General features: G+C 46.5%; 1 protein-coding gene across 1 annotated transcript in view; it reads left to right on the top strand.

Annotated features, from left to right (window-relative positions):
- The window catches only part of LOC141997259 (DEP domain-containing mTOR-interacting protein-like), a 43,208-nt gene extending 25,369 nt beyond the window's left edge, over nt 1-17,839 (top strand). Inside the window, exons 4-9 of the mRNA XM_074969552.1 lie at nt 3,508-3,686; nt 5,233-5,418; nt 9,627-9,767; nt 10,813-10,883; nt 13,360-13,464; nt 17,015-17,839. Of these exons, the coding sequence (XP_074825653.1) occupies nt 3,508-3,686; nt 5,233-5,418; nt 9,627-9,767; nt 10,813-10,883; nt 13,360-13,464; nt 17,015-17,140 (808 nt within the window). The 3' untranslated portion in view covers nt 17,141-17,839. The remainder of the gene's footprint in view (nt 1-3,507; nt 3,687-5,232; nt 5,419-9,626; nt 9,768-10,812; nt 10,884-13,359; nt 13,465-17,014) is intronic.
- Nucleotides 17,840-18,044: the final 205 nt, after the last annotated feature.

The following is an 18,044-nucleotide window of genomic DNA, read 5'->3' as shown; positions in this document are numbered from 1 at the left end:
CAGGGCTAAATTACTTCTGTACCTGGTGGTTTCAAGCACTCGCTCATCTTAATGCTGTGTTGTGGCTAAGCACCTAGCAATCAGAATCTCAAACTGCAGCTGAAGTGGGAACCCACCATTGGGCAAACTTGTGCAGAACTCGGCATGTGCTGTCTGTCCTCTGTTGGACCCATGTTCTGACTTTAACCTGTCAGAAATTAGCAGATTAAGGCTATACTTCTGTTGTTGTGCTATTTGCTAAACAAAATAGCATAAATCCTGGTCTATGCTAGAAAAATCCATATCCCTGAGTGGTGTAGTTAAGCCAATCTAACCCCCAGTGTAGACAGCATGAGGTGGATGGAGAATTCTTCCATCGACCTAGCTACCGCCTCTCAGGGAGGTGATTTACCTATACTGACAGGAGAACCCTCCTCCCCCTCCTTTCGGCGTAGGTAGTGTCTACAATGAAGTGCTCATGGCAATCGGGGGAAGTCCTGGACGACTGGAGAAAGGCTAATGTAGTGCCCATCTTTAAAAAGGGAAGAAGGAGGATCCTGGGAACTACAGGCCAGTCAGCCTCACCTCAGTCCCTGGAAAAATCATGGAGCAGGTCCTCAAGGAATCAATTCTGAAGCACTTAGAGGAGAGGAAAGTGATCAGGAACAGTCAGCATGGATTCACCAAGGGCAAGTCACGCCTGACTAATCTAATTGCCTTCTATGACGAGATAACTGGCTCTGTGGATGAGGGGAAAGCGGTGGACATGTTGTTCCTTGACTTTAGCAAAGCTTTTGACACTGTCTCCCACAGCATTCTTGCCAGCAAGTTAAAGAAGTATGGGCTGGATGAATGGACTATAAGGTGGATAGAAAGTTGGCTAGATTGTCGGGCTCCACGGGAAGTGATCAATGGCTCCATGTCTAGTTGGCAGCTGGTATCAAGTGGAGTGCCCCAGGGGTCGGTCCTCAGGCTGGTTTTGTTCAATATCTTCATAAATGATCTGGAGGATGGTGTGGATTGCACCCTCAGCAAGTTTGCAGATGACACTAAACTGGGAGGAGTGGTAGATATGCTGGAGGGTAGGGATAGGATACAGAGGGCCCTAGACAAATTGGAGGATTGGGCCAAAAGAAATCTGATGAGGTTCAACAAGGACAAGTGCAGAGTCCTGCACTTAGGATGGAAGAATCCCATGCACCGCTACAGACTAGGGACCGAATGGCTCGGCAGCAGTTCTGCAGAAAAGGACCTAGGGGTTACAGTGGACGAGAAGCTGGATATGAGTCAACAGTGTGCCCTTGTTACCAAGAAGGCCAATGGCATTTTGGGATGTATACGTAGGGGCATTGCCAGCAGATCAAGGGAGGTGATTGTTCCCCTCTATTCGACATTGGTGAGGCCTCATCTGGAGTACTGTGTCCAGTTTTGGGCCCCACGCTACAAGAAGGATGTGGAAAAACTGGAAAGCGTCCAGCGGAAGGCAACAAAAATGATTAGGGGACTGGAACACATGACTTATGAGGAGAGGCTGAGGGAACTGGGGATGTTTAGTCTGCGGAAGAGAAGAATGAGGGGGGATTTGATAGCTGCTTTCAACTACCTGAAAGGGGGTTCCAAAGAGGATGGATCTAGACTGTTCTCAGTGGTAGCAGATGACAGAAGAAGGAGTAATGGTCTCAAGTTGCAGTGGGGGAGGTTTAGGTTGGATATTAGGAAAAACTTTTTCACTAGGAGGGTGGTCAAACACTGGAATGTGTTACTTAGGGAGGTGGTGGAATCTCCTTCCTTAGAAGTTTTTAAGGCCCAGCTTGACAAAGCCCTGGCTGGGATGATTTAGTTGGGGATTGGTCCTGCTCTGAGCAGGGGGTTGGACTAGATGACCTCCTGAGGTCCCTTCCAACCCTGATATTCTGTGATTCTGTAGTACTGCTGTAGCATTTCAATTGTAGACAAGCCCTAAGAAATGCATTTGGAAGGTATCTAGCTGTTTGCATATGTGGGGTTAGGGCACCCTCTTGTGGACACATGAGTTTTAACCTTCCGGAATTCAGGAAACTGCGGGTTTAACTGCATTTAAGCTGTGCCCTTTCTAGCAGTTTAGATTTTCAGGGGGTTACAGGAACCTTTTGTTGCTTTTTGGCTCGCATGCTCTGTCTTGCTTTGAGTTGGCCTTGAATTGGCTGTGCTGAAACCACCTCTTGTGCCTGAATTTGATTCAAAACCACGTGAAAGGAGCATGTTTTGCATGGGTTCACCTGAAACAAGCAAAACTCACATGCTGCCTTTCTAACTTGGCTTTGGGTTCTGTTACAATTACTTGCACAGCTCATTATGGCTAATCTTTTCAAAATTAGCTGGTGTTTTCCATTGTGCATTAAACTATTGAGTGACTCACCTGTCTCCTCAGCTGTGTTTTGAATGAGACCTAGAATTTAGGTTCTGATCATGTGGGTTAAACACCTCATTTAAAAGGCTCTTTCTCACCATAGTTGTCTTAAGCAATTGGACTTTTGCCATTTCCCTTGGGAGCCCAATGGCTATCTATATGAGAAAACTGCACCAGTTTTAAATAAAGGAGCGGTTTTAAACTGATGTGGTTAAACCATCACAATAGGCTGTGTGGATATTTATTTCATCTTAGCTGAAACTGATTCCTGGAGTGTCTACATTAGGGTTTGAACTGGCTTAATTCAGGTTAAAATTGCCCCTTTAGCTAAACCAGTGCAGATTTCTTGGGCAAACAAAGTATACTGATTGGAAGCTTACCCTACTGTTCAGCCTACAATGTTCCTTTCCTTAATTTTGTCCAGCCACACTTAGCTGTACCACCCTAAGCAGTTCTCCTTTCATGATGTTCACACCTTCAAAATCCTTAGGTAATTATTACCCCTCCATCACTGTGTAGCCAAGCTATGCTTTGTTCTTTGGTCCTTCCTCATACAGCAGCACTTCCAGCCTTTGTAGCCCAATAAACCATATCCTCAGTGAGGAGTGAGTATTTATTTATGGTGGAACTGAAAGTAGAAGCTTGGACAGGCTACTCTGTTTACCTCTCATGTCTCCATACTGGGGAAGAGTCTTCCTTTCCTTGAGGACTTCTCTTTTTCTCACCCATTCCAGCATGCCCGCCTCCTTTAAAACCCAATCAAATCCATGAAACATCCTAGACAGTCTTCGTGGTTCTTACTGGCTTTGATGTTACCGTGAGACTCATCTTCTGGGTCCTCCACATACAGCATTCTGACATGGGAACAACGTCATTCCAAAAACTGCCCTAAGCTAATGGCTCGAGAGGGGAAAGTCTGACACTTGGAGTTACATAATCAAGCATATTATGGTGTAGCAAGATGTGTTGGGTTCCCCCACTGTTTATTTTCTCTCTGCTCATGACAGGTGGGGCAACCAATGCTTCAGTTGGCTTTAGCTCCTGCCATGCTGCTTGTGTAGTTATAGGGCTAAAGAAAAGATCACTCTTCTGGATCCACCCCGCTCCTTACCCCTTGGCATGTCTCTTCTTTGTGCCAGGCTGATCAATGTAGAAGACTCCATACTGAAGGCGAGAGAGGAGAATTCTGTGAAGTACCAGAGGACATTCCTGGGCTGTGAAATGATTGACTGGCTCATCCAGGAAGGGGAGACAGCAAACAGAAAGGAAGCTGTGGAGCTGGGCCGAGCACTGCTGGAACATGGGATCATTCAGCATGGTAAGCCGAAATTCCTGGGGATGGGGAAGGAAGGTGAAGGATGGGGCTAGCTATCATTGCTTTGCTTGGAACAACCCCGCATTTATAACAAGTAACAAAGGCTGGTCGTGTGCCGAGTGCTAGTTTCTACTTGGAGACAGCAGTGGGTCCATTTAGTTCTATTTTTAGAATAGGGGACCTCTGGGGTCTGGGCACGCTGCTGTCACCCTTGAATGTTTGAGACGGAATCTGAGTCACTTTTTGGCATCTCTTCAAAGTGTCGTTCCCAAGCCAGAGAACAGGGATTCACATCTGGATTTCGAGACACTCGAAGCCTGCTCGTGCACACGCTCTGTGTCTTTCTCCCTTTCTCTCTCACACACACACAGAGAGATCAGATCTGAGATTCCCTGCCAACATTATAATGGAAGAAATAAGGCGGTTGAAGTGGAGGGGCTCGTTCAATATCTGGCCCATTTCTAAGGCCATATATGTTGGAGGGCTCGTCTACATGGCGAGTTACTGCGGAGCAAGTCAGGGTGTGAATCTGCAGCATGCTCTGAATTTGCTTGTCCAGAGAGACAATGGCTCTGTGACAGTGCTGCCTTCAGTCCTCTGGGAAAGGGTGTTAACTCTTTCGCTGCTGATCGGTTTAGCAAAAACCTCTAGTTGCTCTGGGGCTGTAAACAGCCCCGATAGAGCAGCACCACTTCTCTCCCATCACCTCCTCCTCCAACCAACGGGGAAAAAAAAAATCTCATTCCTGCCGATGAGCCCGTGCCTCATTGGTCATCAACTTAACATCCTGTCAGTTATTTCTGTACCACCAGTAAACCCAGCGCTAGCTTGTAATAACCCCAGCCTTACTGGACTGTGGGATTTTCACTGGAATATTTTTACTGGACATTATCAACATTACTTTGGTGTGCTCCTGCAATGCAAGGCATTGTGGGAGGTGTAGTCCCACACCTTGTCATGCCTGGCTGTTAGAGAGGCGGGGGTTGGGAGGTGAAGGGATGAGGCTGCATCCCATGGCTGGGTTTGATAATGGAATAGCCCTCTTCCCTCCCCCACCAGACCCTTGTGATACTGGCAAGGGGAATAAGAACATACCCTGTCTTGAAAATCCTGAGCATTAAAAAAAATCCTGAATCAGGCTCCCCAAAAGCCCGAGGCTTTAAAAATAATGATTGTTGGGCTCCTTCTATTTGCCTTCTGGTTTCTGAGTTTTAGGTTCGGTTTGAGCCTTTGGGGGGGTGGGGGTGGGGGTGGGGGTCGTGTTTTCAAGCTTTTCTCTGCAACCCTGAGGATTAGAAACTCACATTTTGTTTTTTAATGAAAACTGAGCATCTCCCCTGCTCACATGACTCCAGGAGCTGGGACTTTAATAAAAGAAAAACACCAAATATTGTGACACTCACTGGAACTGGTAACACTGCAAAGGGTGCACTGGTAATACTGCAGCAGGTCTCCTCCTCCAGCCCTGCTGCTGAATGGCAAATATTAGCTACCCTTTGTTATAAGACCCCCCTGACAGCTGCTCTACCCTTTCCTGTTCTCCTCCCAGTCTCCAGCAAGCACCACTTCTTTGACAGTAACCTGCTCTACCAGTTCCGGATCAACTTCCGCCGGAGGCGACGGCTCACGGAGCTGCTCAACGAGAACTCGCCCCGGGCTTTGTCGGAGAGCCCTGACAGCCCCTTCTGCCTCCGCAAGCTCAACCCGGAGCAAGGCAACTCCAGCTTCCTCTCGGGTAATCAGGGATACTGGGGTGGGAGGGGCAGGGCCTTTAAATCCCTGGGCCCTTTAAATCGCTGCCAGAGCCCGTGGGCTCCCGGCCGCTGCTGCTACCCTGGAACTCCATCGGCAATTTAAAGGGCCCGGGGCTCCGGCTGCGGTAGCGGTGGCCTGGAGCCCTGGGCCTTTTAAATCACCACCGGAGCCCCATGGTAGCAGCAGTGGCAGCCGGTAGCCCCGGGCCCTTAAAATCGCCGCCAGAGCCCCCTGGTAGCAGTAGCAGGCACGGCGGCCAGGAGCCCTGGGGCTCTGGCAGTGATTTAAAGGGTCAGGAGCTCCAGCCACTGCCAGGAGCCCAGGGCCCCTTTAAATCACCGCTGGAGCCCCAGGGCTCCCTGCTGCTGCTGCTACCCCAGGGCTCCGGCAGCGGGGCTCTGGCACTGATTTAAAGGGCCAGGGGCTCTGACCGCTGCCGGGAGCCCCGGGGAAGCTGCCGGTACGGTCGGCTGTGTATCGGCTCTTCCCCTATCTACGCCATACCGGATTGCAGGGAGAACTGGAAGTCCTGGCACAGTCAAAGAATTATGATGTGATTGGAATACAGAGACTTGGTGGGATAACTCACATGACTGGAGTACTGTCATGGATGGATATAAGCTGTTCAGGAAGGGCAGAAAAGGTGGGGGAGTTGCACTGTATGTAAGGGAGCAGTATGATTCCTCAGAGCTCCGGTACGAAACTGCAGAAAAACCTGAGTGTCTCTGGATTAAGTTTAGAAGTGTGAGCAACAAGGGTGATGTCGTGGTGGGAATCTGCTATAGACCACCGGACCAGGGGGATGAGGTGGACGAGGCTTTCTTCCGGCAACTCATGGAAGTTACTAGATCGCAGGCCATGGTTCTCATGGGAGACTTCAATCACCCTGATATCTGCTGGGAGAGCAATATAGCGGTGCACAGACAGTCCAGGAAGTTTTTGGAAGGGTAGGGGACAATTTCCTGGTGCAAGTGCTGGAGGAACCAACTAGGGGCAGAGCTCTTCTTGACCTGCTGCTCACAAACTGGGAAGAATTAGTAGGGGAAGCTAAAGTGGATGGGAACCTGGGACGCAGTGACCACGAGGTGGTCGAGTTCAGGATCCTGACACAGGGAAGAAAGGAGAGCAGTAGAATACAGACCCTGGACTTCAGAAAAGCAGACTTTGACTCCCTCCGGGAACTGATGGGCAGGATCCCCTGAGAGAATAACATGAAGGGGAAAGGAGTCCAGGAGAGCTGGCTGTATTTTAAAGAATCCTTTTTGAGGTTACAGGGACAAACCATCCCGATGTGTAGAAAGAATAGTAAATATGGCAGGTGACCAGCTTGGCTTAACAGTGAAATCCTTGCTGATCTTGAACACAAAAAAGAAGCTTACAAGAAGTGGAAGATTGGACAAATGACCAGGGATGAGTATAAAAATATTGCTCGGGGATGCAGGAGTGAAATCAGGAAGGCCAAATCGCACCTGGAGTTGCAGCTAGCAAGAGATGTTAAAAGTAACAAGAAGGGTTTCTTCAGGTATGTTAGCAACAAAAAGAAAGTCAAGGAAAGTGTGGGCCCCTTACTGAATGAGGGCGGAAACCTAGTGACAGAGGATGTGGGAAAAGCTAATGTACTCAAAGCTTTTTTTGCTTCTGTCTTCACGAACAAGGTCAGCTCCCAGACTACTGCACTGGCAAGCACAGCATGGGGAGGAGGTGACCAGCCCTCTGTGGAGAAAGAAGTGGTTCTGGACTATTTAGAAAAGCTGGACGAGCACAAGTCAATGGGGCCGGATGCGCTGCATCTGAGAGTGCTAAAGGAGTTGGCGGATGTGATTGCAGAGCCATTGGCCATTATCTTTGAAAACTCATGGCGATCCGGGGAAGTCCCGGATGACTGGAAAAAGGCTAATGTAGTGCCAATCTTTTAAAAAGGGAAGGAGGAGGATCCTGGGACCTACAGGCCAGTCAGCCTCACCTCCGTCCCTGGAAAAATCATGGAGCAGGTCCTCAAGGAATCAATTCTGAAGCACTTAGAGGAGAGGAAAGTGATCAGGAACAGTCAGCATGGATTCACCAAGGGCAAGTCATGCCTGACTAATCTAATTGCCTTCTATGACGAGATAACTGGCTCTGTGGATGAGGGGAAAGCGGTGGACGTGTTGTTCCTTGACTTTAGCAAAGCTTTTGACACGGTCTCCCACAGTATTCTTGCCAGCAAGTTAAAGAAGTATGGGCTGGATGAATGGACTATAAGGTGGATAGAAAGTTGGCTAGATTGTTGGGCTCCACGGGTGGTGATCAATGGCTCCATGTCTAGTTGGCAGCCGGTATCAAGTGGAGTGTCCCAAGGGTCGGTCCTCAGGCTGGTTTTGTTCAATATCTTCATAAATGATCTGGAGGATGGTGTGGATTGCACCCTCAGCAAGTTTGCAGATGACACTAAACTGGGAGGAGAGGTAGATACGCTGGAGGGTAGGGATAGGATACAGAAGGACCTAGACAAATTAGAGGATTGGGCCAAAAGAAATCTGATGAGGTTCAACAAGGACAAGTGCAGAGTCCTGCACTTAGGACGGAAGAATCCCATGCACCGCTACGGACTAGGGACCGAATGGCTCGGCAGCAGTTCTGCAGAAAAGGACCTAGGGGTTACAGTGGACAAGAAGCTGGATATGAGTCAACAGTGTGCCCTTGTTGCCAAGAAGGCCAATGGCATTTTGGGATGTATACGTAGGGGCATTGCCCGCAGATCGAGAGACGTGATCGTTCCCCTCTATTCGACATTGGTGAGGCCTCATCTGGAGTACTGTGTCCAGTTTTGGGCCCCACACTACAAGAAGGATGTGGAAAAATTGGAAAGAGTCCAGCGGAAGGCAACAAAAATGATTAGGGGACTGGAACACGTGACTTATGAGGAGAGGCTGAGGGAATTGGGATTGTTTAGTCTGTGGAAGAGAAGAATGAGGGGGGATTTGATAGCCGCTTTCAACTGCCTGAAAGGGGGTTCCCAAGAGGATGGATCTAGACTGTTCTCAGTGGTAGCTGATGACAGAAGAAGGAGTAATGGTCTCAAGTTGCAGTGGAGGAGGTTTAGGTTGGATATTAGGAAAAACTTTTTCACTAGGAGGGTGGTCAAACACTGGAATGCATTACCTAGGGAGGTGGTGGAATCTCCTTCCTTAGATATTTTTAAGGTCAGGCTTGACAAAGCCCTGGCTGGGATGATTTAGTTGGGGATTGGTCCTGCTTTGAGCAGGGGGTTGGACTAGATGACCTCCTGCGGTCCCTTCCAACCCTGATTTTCTATTCTATGTACCGGCTTACTTTCATCTCTGCCTGGGATGTGTATATAGGGGAATCTGAAGTAAGATTAGAGATACTCTTACTCTTTATTTCTGTATCTGGCATTGGTATGACCACTGTTGGAATCCTGTGTCCAGTTCTGGTGCCCACAGCTCAAGAAGGATGTTGATAAATTGTAGAGTGTTCTGAAAAGAGCCACAAGAATGAGTAAAGGATTAGAAAACATGCTCATAGTGATAGACTCAAGGCGCTCAATCGATTTAGCTTAAAGAGAAGGTTAAGGGGTGATGATCACAGTCCATAAGTGTCAACATGTGGAACAAATATTTTAAAATGGGCTCTCCAATATAGCAGAAAAAGGTACAACACAATCCAATGGCTGGAAGTTGAATCTAGACAAATTTAGACCGGAAATAAGATGTACATTCTCAATGGTGGGAGTGAGTAATTAACCATTGGAATAAATGACCAAGGGTCATGGTGGATTCTCCATCACTGACAATTTTTAAATGAAGATTGGATGGTTTTCTGAAATAAATCGGGGGATTATTGTGGGGCAGTTGTCTGGCCTGTGTTATCTAGGAGGCCAGTCTACATGATCACAGTGGTCCCCTCACACCCACACGCCTTGCTCAGTAAAGACTAGTGAAGGGAGATCCTCTGAAGGTTGAGAGTTTCCAAAATCATTCAGACCTCCCGAGTCTGCAAAAGTGGGCTGGGTACTTTGTAAGGACTGAATTCCTTGGTTGAGGGCATGTGGACGTGTGTGCATTGAGGGGGAGGAGAACCACCGCTCTGACGGTCAAACCTGGGCTGAAAAAGCAGGCCAAACTCTAGCCAAACCAGTCTGCTCACCCCTAGCCAAGATCTGAGAGGAGTTGTATCTCTGTCTTTCAGTCCAGCCCAACAAGGAGATCAAAATAGTCTCAGCAGTTCGGAGGAGCAGCGTCACCTCTCTTGCCGGAAGTTCCAACCCCTATTTCACTCCTACACCCAGCCTGGGATTCCTGCCAGCAGCTGAATGCAACCCCAAATCAGGTGAGGTCTCACATTTCAGTGCCACTTATCTACTGCTCAGAAGGGCTGAAGAGATTACATTAGACTTGAGACTAGTGATAAGAAGGCTAATTTCAACAGGCCTAAAAGGAAAGGGCAGAATTGCACGAACAAGGCTAGGGAAGTTCATCTTACATGCAGTAGCTCAATTTCTGTTCTAGCACAGGGGGCCGATGACAGTGTGATCTTGGCTTGGCAAAGGGATTGGCACCAGAAAGGCCTTAGCTTTGCCATTCCATAAGTAAGGTTGAAGCTGGCTTCTTGCTGTAAGCCACATTTTTATACATCGCCTCTCATTGCAATGAAACCATTTTTCCTGGAAATGTTGTATGCCTCCTCTCCTCTCAGGGCAGAACTTTTCTGGTTTAAAAACAAACACTTATTATATCAGAAAGGTTTTAAAGTTATGGTCCCTTGAGCATGTTTACTTGTACACCACTTCTGAGAAAAGTTTTCTGAGGTGGGCTGTCTTTTTGGAGGGGTTCATTACATCTCCAAAACAGCATGCTTTGAAGCTGCAGATTTGTGGTGGTGTTTTGATCTTTCTAAGGAGAAGGGCCCTTTAATGCTGGGCTTTGTAAAGATGTGTGTATATTAAAGCACATTGCAACACGTTCAATTTCTACACAATTTTTTTGAAGAAAACAAATTGTTTTGTGTTGATCAAAATATTTCAGGTTCTCTTTGGAAAACAGAATCTTAATTTCCATTTTCAAAAGCTTAAATCTTATTTTTTTCTTGTTTTAGCCCCCACCCCTTTTGTTGTGGGAAGTAGAGAGAAGTTTCAGTGGAAACTTTCCCTGCCAGTTCTAATACTTGTATAGAAGAGATACAGATAAGGAAGATGTCTTTGAATTTGTCTCAGACCTGCTCTGTGCTCATAGAATGCTTTTTGCACAGAAAAGCTTTGGATGGTTGGTGCGTCCATTCCCCAGTCTGGTACTTCCCAGTCTTCCTTGTTATGCATTATATTGTATTTAACCTTTGCACATGTGATTCTAATTGGATCTGTCACCTTTGGCTCTAGTGCTAAAGAGGCCTGTCACCAATGAGGAGCTCCTGTCCCCTGGGGCTCCGTACATCAAGAAAACACTAACCGTAAGTGACCAGTCAGAACGCTGTTACATTAGCAGTAATGCTAAACCCTTCCTGGCTGCTCTGTTAGCTTTCTAGGTGCTGTCGGTTTTCACTCCTGTGTGTTTAAACCATGACTGAATCTCATGTCATCCGGACCTTTTTTCTTTGTTCAACTCACATGAGGCTCATGAGCTGGCGCCTTCGGATATTCTTGCGTTTTGAACGGGCAGTGACTGTCCCCAGGTTGCTGCCGCTTGGTGACGTTTTGTATGTGTATTGGGGTGGAGAAAGGAGAAAAGTCCTTTTAAGGAGAAAACTCCATTGCATTCCGTCTAGGCTTGTACAGCAGCAGCCTCACTTGTCAAAGACGCTAAGACATTCATTTCCCTTTCCTGTCACAGGTTGATTGCTTTTCCATGCCACTCTGTATGCACCAGGTACCTATGATCCACTCACAGATAGCTGAAGGCATCTCTAAGTGTATTAAGATACTCTGTGGGCTCAAAAGGGAATAGGAAACCATCCTGAACACTAGGAATGTTCAGGGGTTAAGCTCCTGGTTCGGACTGCAGGATGACTTAGGAAACCATAGTTGTTGGGGTTTTTTATTATTATTCGTATTACTTTGGAATCTAGAGGCTTCAACAGATCAAGGCCCCATTTTGCAAGGCACTGTATGCACACATAGTGAGAGACATTCCCTGCCCTGAAGATCTATCTATCCTTTTTCCCCTCTAAATGATAATTTGCATACATCTCCCACTCTCTCCCTTCTTCGCTCCCTTGCACAGGAATTGTATGGAACGCATCTCCAATCCATGAGCCAGATCCTTCAGTCCAGCTCCACTGGACACAGAGAGATTCACTTTATACATGTGGAATCTCCAAGTAGCCAGTTAAAAATGTTTTATGGCCCACTTGCCTCATCAGAATGGCACAAGGGGGCTGTAGGAGAGCAGTGGATCTGGCCTAGAGTGAGTGCAAAAAAAATTGACTTCCTGTTTGGGCTCTTTCTGAGTGCTGTGTTTAAGGACATGCTATCCGTTCTCAATACCAGCCTTGCCCTGACTGTCAACCCTGTCAAGCTGGGCCTTTCAGCTGCTGCTTTGGTCCTTTTGCACGGCTCACTTCCTCTCCTTAGTTGTGCTGCTGCTGTTTTGTAACATGTGATGCCCTTTGAGAGTTCCTTTGTATGTGTTGACCAAATGCACAAAGTTTCTGCTTTCAGCATAACAGCATGCTTCTCCGACAAGCTGGGATTGGGGTGGCGAAAGTGGGGAAAGAGGATGTTTTTGTTCGGCATGTGACTTCCCTTGCCAGTGAAAGTGCATGCAAGAATTATGCATGGTGCAGCAGTGTCTCTTGGTATGTTTTTTGCACATGACTTGCTTTAAATCTTGCATTGTCTATGCGTGATCCTTGTGCTCTTCACAGCATGGAATACTAGTTAGAAAGTAACTTTGAAGACACTCTCAGTTAAACCCTGTGGTTTTGAGTCTCATTTGGTGTATGGCTCAGAAATATATTGTTGCTCCTCTGATGCGTGGCAGCAGATGTCAGGGGTCCTAGCAGGTTGGTTTCCTGTCAGAGGGGAAATCAGCAACACAGAGCCTGGATATATTCTTAGTGTAACTTGTTTTATTTACACAATATACATCTGTCCTTGAACAGAAGTGGTCACAAATGGCATGCAGGCTATAGTAAGCTGCATGGAACTTGGAGGGAGGAACACAGGTTGCAGGAAGGAAGAGTCTGGAGGAGGCACAAGGAAGCCAGTCTGTGTGCATGTGGTTGGAATGCTAGCTGCAGCATCCCTGTAAATAGTTCTCGTAACGAAGAGCCAGTGTAGTTTTAGAACCTAGAGCGCTCTCTAGCATGCCACATATTAAACACAAGAGCAGAACTCTTTCAGAGAGAGTGAGGGAGAACGATTCTAGCCCAGCAATTAAGGCACTCTCCTGGGAGGTAGCAGATGTGGATTCAAATCCCTACTCTGAATGAGGCAGAGAGAAGATTTAAGTCCTCTCCTACCTTCCAGTGAGTGCCTTCATCACCAGGTTCAAGAGTTATTCTCTCTTTGACTCAATGAATATTTAAGTATTTATAATCAGTGGAACAGCTTCAAGAGGAGAGACTGGAGCAACCCACCACAGAACAACCTGTGGCCTGGTGGTTAGGATGCTCACTTGGGAGGGAGAATATTGAGATCAAGATCTGCTGCAGAATGGGGATTCAAACCTGGGTCTCCTACATCCCAGTCAAGTCCCCAACCACTGAGATAAAGGGAGATGTGTGCACACATGTTTTCTGAAGCTGGCTGTCCCACCCTAGAGTTTATCTCACTGTAAAATATGTGGGGCATTCACTAGTTGAAGTGATAATGGGGCAAGGCTAAACGTTGACCACTTCAGTTCAGCAGAACTCCTTTGCGTGGTCATCTACATGAAGGCAAGAAAATCTTTGTGAGGCCCTTACAGTCCCTCTGCTCTGTTTGTAGATTGTGGGGGATGCTGTGGGCTGGGGGTTTGTGGTCCGTGGAGGGAGACCCTGCCATATCCAGGCTGTGGACCCAGGAGGACCTGCTGCTGCAGCAGGCATGAAGGTACTGTATAATCTGGATCTTCCTGGTGTAGCATGTGATATCACTTGTATGCTGATCAAACGTGTGGGGCCAAATTCATCCCCGGCATTAATCCATGGACTGCAGTGAGGGTGAATTCAGTCATCACTCACTACTGTGTTTCAAATCTGTAGCAGTCCCTGTGATGCTTGGAGTGAGGATTGCAAAGCATGCACCTACTTGCCAGCAATGGGACCTGTGTGTGTTAAGTTGGCTGGGGCTTGGCTCTTTTCAAGGGCTTATGAAGACCCAGCTGTGGCTGTTGCTGCTCTGATCTAAACCTCGGAGTGGGGGGAGAGCCAGTGTAAGGGGAAACATTGCATGGCCCACTACATTGCATTACCTCTACAGACCAGTGTCAACAAATATCTGTGTCAGCTACTATGCGGTGGAAGCTTGAAACTGACTCTGGGCTTGTAGATTGCCTGATGAGTTTATTTCGGAGAAAAATTTTGAATGTTATGGCTATTGTGCTCTATTCAGGAGAGACCTAGAATAACACAGCAGAGATGCTGCAAGACACAATTGTGCTTTGTCACAGCCGTGTGAGGGAGGTTTGCACACTCCCTGCCCTTGGCTGGATCTGACTCCAGTCAAGGAAGTCATCTTCAGTTTCATCAGCATCCTGTTTGTAAAAAGAAAAGGAGTACTTGTGGCACCTTAGAGACTAACCAATTTATTTGAGCATAAGCTTTCGTGAGCTACAGCTCACTTGCATCCGATGAAGTGAGCTGTAGCTCACGAAAGCTTATGCTCAAATAAATTGGTTAGTCTCTAAGGTGCCACAAGTACTCCTTTTCTTTTTGCGAATACAGACTAACACGGCTGTTACTCTGAATCCTGTTTGTAATGATTCTTCCCATATGTGGCTTGTCAACAGGGCTCAAACCCAGGACCTTCAGTACTGCAGCACAGACCTCTACTACTTCAAATAAAGGAGAAACTCTTTAGCTGGTAGTATTAATAGGCTGTTATCCTCTAGCAGACCAGATGCTGAGGGAGATGCAACACACACACTGCCAGCGTGTTATGTAGTCACTAGAAAACTGTTCTTTCCCGTCTGTATCTGGGATTTCAACATTTATCTTTGTCCTCAGTCAGGATGACAAGTCAAAATACTGACACCATCCATGGGATGGGAAGTTCAGAAAAACTTCTATTTGGAAATGTTATTGTTGTGGCTTGGTTTTACACTGAACTGCACCCACCTGAGCTGCTGCAATGCTTCATGAGATTTGTAGTTCAGATGCCTCGTGCTCTCATTCTCTGCTAAGGGCCAGATGCCCCAGGTGGACTACAACTCCCATGATGCATTGTGGCAGTTCAATGGGGTGGGGGAAATTGTGGTACATCCTGGAGGATTTAGTCCAGCCTGGAACCCAGCCCTTAGACAAGGATAGAGGCATGAGATGCCTGAACTAAAACTCCCATGAGGCACTGTAGCAGCTCAGACAGACACAAGCTCATGTTGAACTGACCCAAACCAAAACATTTTGATTCAGGTCAAGATATCAGAATGTTTAGATTTGGGTTAACCTGAGAATTGTTTCAGTTTTCTTGATGAAAAATTTGAATATTTTTTGACAAAATTGAAACTTTTTCCTGTGGGACTTTGATTTTGTGGAGACGTTTTCTATCAATAAAACAAAACAAAAAACAAATATCCAAAAACACGTTTCAGTGGAAAATTCCCAGTCAGCTCTAATTGTTAATATACTGCATATAAATTATTTAATGCAGGGAAAGAGCAGCACACTGCTTTGAAACACCCAGTATTAGTTTTGTTCAATATCTTCATAAATGATCTGGAGGATGGTGTGGATTGCACCCTCAGCAAGTTTGCAGATGACACTAAACTGGGAGGAGAGGTAGATACGCTGGAGGCTAGGGATAGGAGACAGAGGGACCTAGACAAATTGGAGGATTGGGCCAAAAGAAATCTGATGAGGTTCAAAAAGGACAAGTGCAGAGTCCTGCACTTAGGACGGAAGAATCCCATGCACCGCTACAGACTAGGGACCGAATGGCTCGGCAGCAGTTCTGCAGAAAAGGACCTAGGGGTTACAGTGGACGAGAAGCTGGATATGAGTCAACAGTGTGCCCTTGTTGCCAAGAAGGCCAATGGCATTTTGGGATGTATAAGTAGGCGCATTGCCAGCAGATCGAGGGACGTGATCATTCCCCTCTATTCGACATTGGTGAGGCCTCATCTGGAGTACTGTGTCCAGGTTTGGGCCCCACACTACAAGGAGGATGTGGAAAAATTGTAAAGAGTCCAGCGGAGGGCAACAAAAATGATTAGGGGACTGGAACACATGAATTATGAGGAGAGGCTGAGGGAACTGGGGATGTTTAGTCTGCAGAAGAGAAGAATGAGGGGGCATTTGATAGCTGCTTTCAACTACCTGAAAGGGGGTTCCAAAGAGGATGGATCTAGACTGTTCTCAGTGGTAGCAGATGACAGAAGAAGGAGTAATGGTCTCAAGTTGCAGTGAGGGAGGTTTAGGTTGGATATTAGGAAAAACTTTTTCACCAGGAGGGTGGTGAAACACTGGAATGTGTTACCTAGGGAGGTGGTGGAATCTCCTTCCTTAGAAGTTTTTAAGGTCAGGCTTGATAAAGCCCTGGCTGGGATGATTTAATTGGGGATCGGCCCTGCTTTGAGCAGGGGGTTGGACTAGATGACCTCCTGAGGTCCCTTCCAACCCTGATATTCTATGAGTCTATTAAAGCTCCTGGGGTAATAAGTGTGTTCTGTCTTACTAAAAAGAAAGTTGTGTGTGGAATTCTTTTTCTTTGCATGCGAAAGCTGCAGAATGACTCTGCAGTGATAAATCATTCCCTTTGGGGACAGGGAGAAGAGTTTGCCTTCATTCATCTTGTAATCGCTCCGCTGATTCCAGCTCATATGCAATGAGCTGAGCTTCTGAAAACGATTTTAGACCAACAAACCAAAAATAAATGGGCTTTGTGGTCTGGTTGAAGATTAATTTCTAAGAGTAAAGGAAAGAGGAAATTCATAACCCCCCCCCCACCCCCCCAGCAGTCGAGGAGTAATTTTTGTACAAATCTTGTTTATCCTTCAAGTCACTTGCTGGGATATTTGAAGTAATAAGATTCTTCAGAGACAGAAAGAGTTAGACTTGCTCATATGCTTCAGGCAGGATTGGAAAGGAACAGGTGCAGGTAAATTTATCCATTTGCTCAAGAGCTCATTTCATCCAACCCTTCCTCTAATCTCATTATTTTAAAAAATTACCAATATTAATATCAAGTTTCACTGTCAGCTTTTTACATGTACGTGGCCTGCTCATAAAGGGGGCTTTGCATTCGCCATTTGCTCCCAAAGTAAATCCCTGGGGTTGCCATTAAGAATCCAGTCACTATTAGTGCAATTTATAAAGTGTATAAAGTGCTTTCCGGTTGTAGGATTTGGTAAGAGATACCTTCCTCACAAAGTCTCACTCTTCTGAGCAGGTGCAGCTGCAGTGTAGTCACATCACTGTAAAACATTCCTCTCTCTCCACGGCAGGTGTGTCAGTTTGTTTTCTCTGTGAACGGAAGGTACGTTCTGCATTTGGACTATCCGACCATCAGCAGCCTCATTATGACGGGACCGCGAACGCTTGTTCTGGAGGTCATGGAAGCCATTGAATGAGTGAAGAATCCTCTCCCCATCACTGTTCCAAGAAGCAGGATACTTCAGCTGCTAAAGGATGGAATGATCAGTTACATGATTCTGCGAAAATTAGGGGAAGGACCAAACCTGGTCTCTCATTCTAAGAGACTAGGCCTGAAATGTAGCCTGACATTTTGATTTGTCTTAAGTAATTGGAATCTGATGGGGCAGGTCTCTTGGGCTCAGACAGGACTGAGGTATTTGTGGCTCAGTGCCTAATCCTGAGAGATGATGAGCACCCACAGCTCCTTTTAGAGACAATGGGGGTGCTCGACCACACTCAGGATTGGGTCCTTAGTGCACATGGTCCTTTCACCTACAAGGACCTGAGGTCAAGTCGCAAGTCAAGTAAGAATTGAACTGAGTTTGTTTGATCTCCAGGAACTGGTAAGTGATGAGAAGCTTGTTGTTTTTGTTTAAAAAACCTACCATTCTGTGTGATGACACTGAGCAGAATATCTGAGCTCAGGAGACTGCTGGGCATGAGGAGTCAACTAAAAACACTTATCTGAAAGCTATACACATTCCAGATGATGCAGTACATGGTGCTGGTGACCACATCAAGAAATAAAGGAAAGAATGCCACAGTGAGTTACGTTCCGTTATAAACAGGAAAGAGACACCTTTTCCAGATGGAATCTGACATACTCAAGGGAAATAACTTTTATTTTTGAAGCATCTAAGAGGTTTCCAACATTTACATTTTTAAAAATGTCTTTTTAAACTATATTTTTAAAACTACTGTAGCTGAAAGTGTCTTTTTTTAAATAAAACCTGTTTCGATGCTGATTTGTCAGTGTTTTAATATTTGATTAGACAGTTTCTCTTCCGTCTCTTTCTTCAGTGCACAACACGCCTCCCTCTAATGGTGTGATGTCTCATA

The sequence above is a fragment of the Natator depressus genome, chromosome 13 (genome assembly GCF_965152275.1).
Source record: "Natator depressus isolate rNatDep1 chromosome 13, rNatDep2.hap1, whole genome shotgun sequence".
In the NCBI taxonomy this organism is placed as follows: domain Eukaryota; kingdom Metazoa; phylum Chordata; order Testudines; family Cheloniidae; genus Natator; species Natator depressus.
Note: the sequence above shows the minus strand (reverse complement) of the source record. Positions and strands in the feature narration are given on the sequence as shown.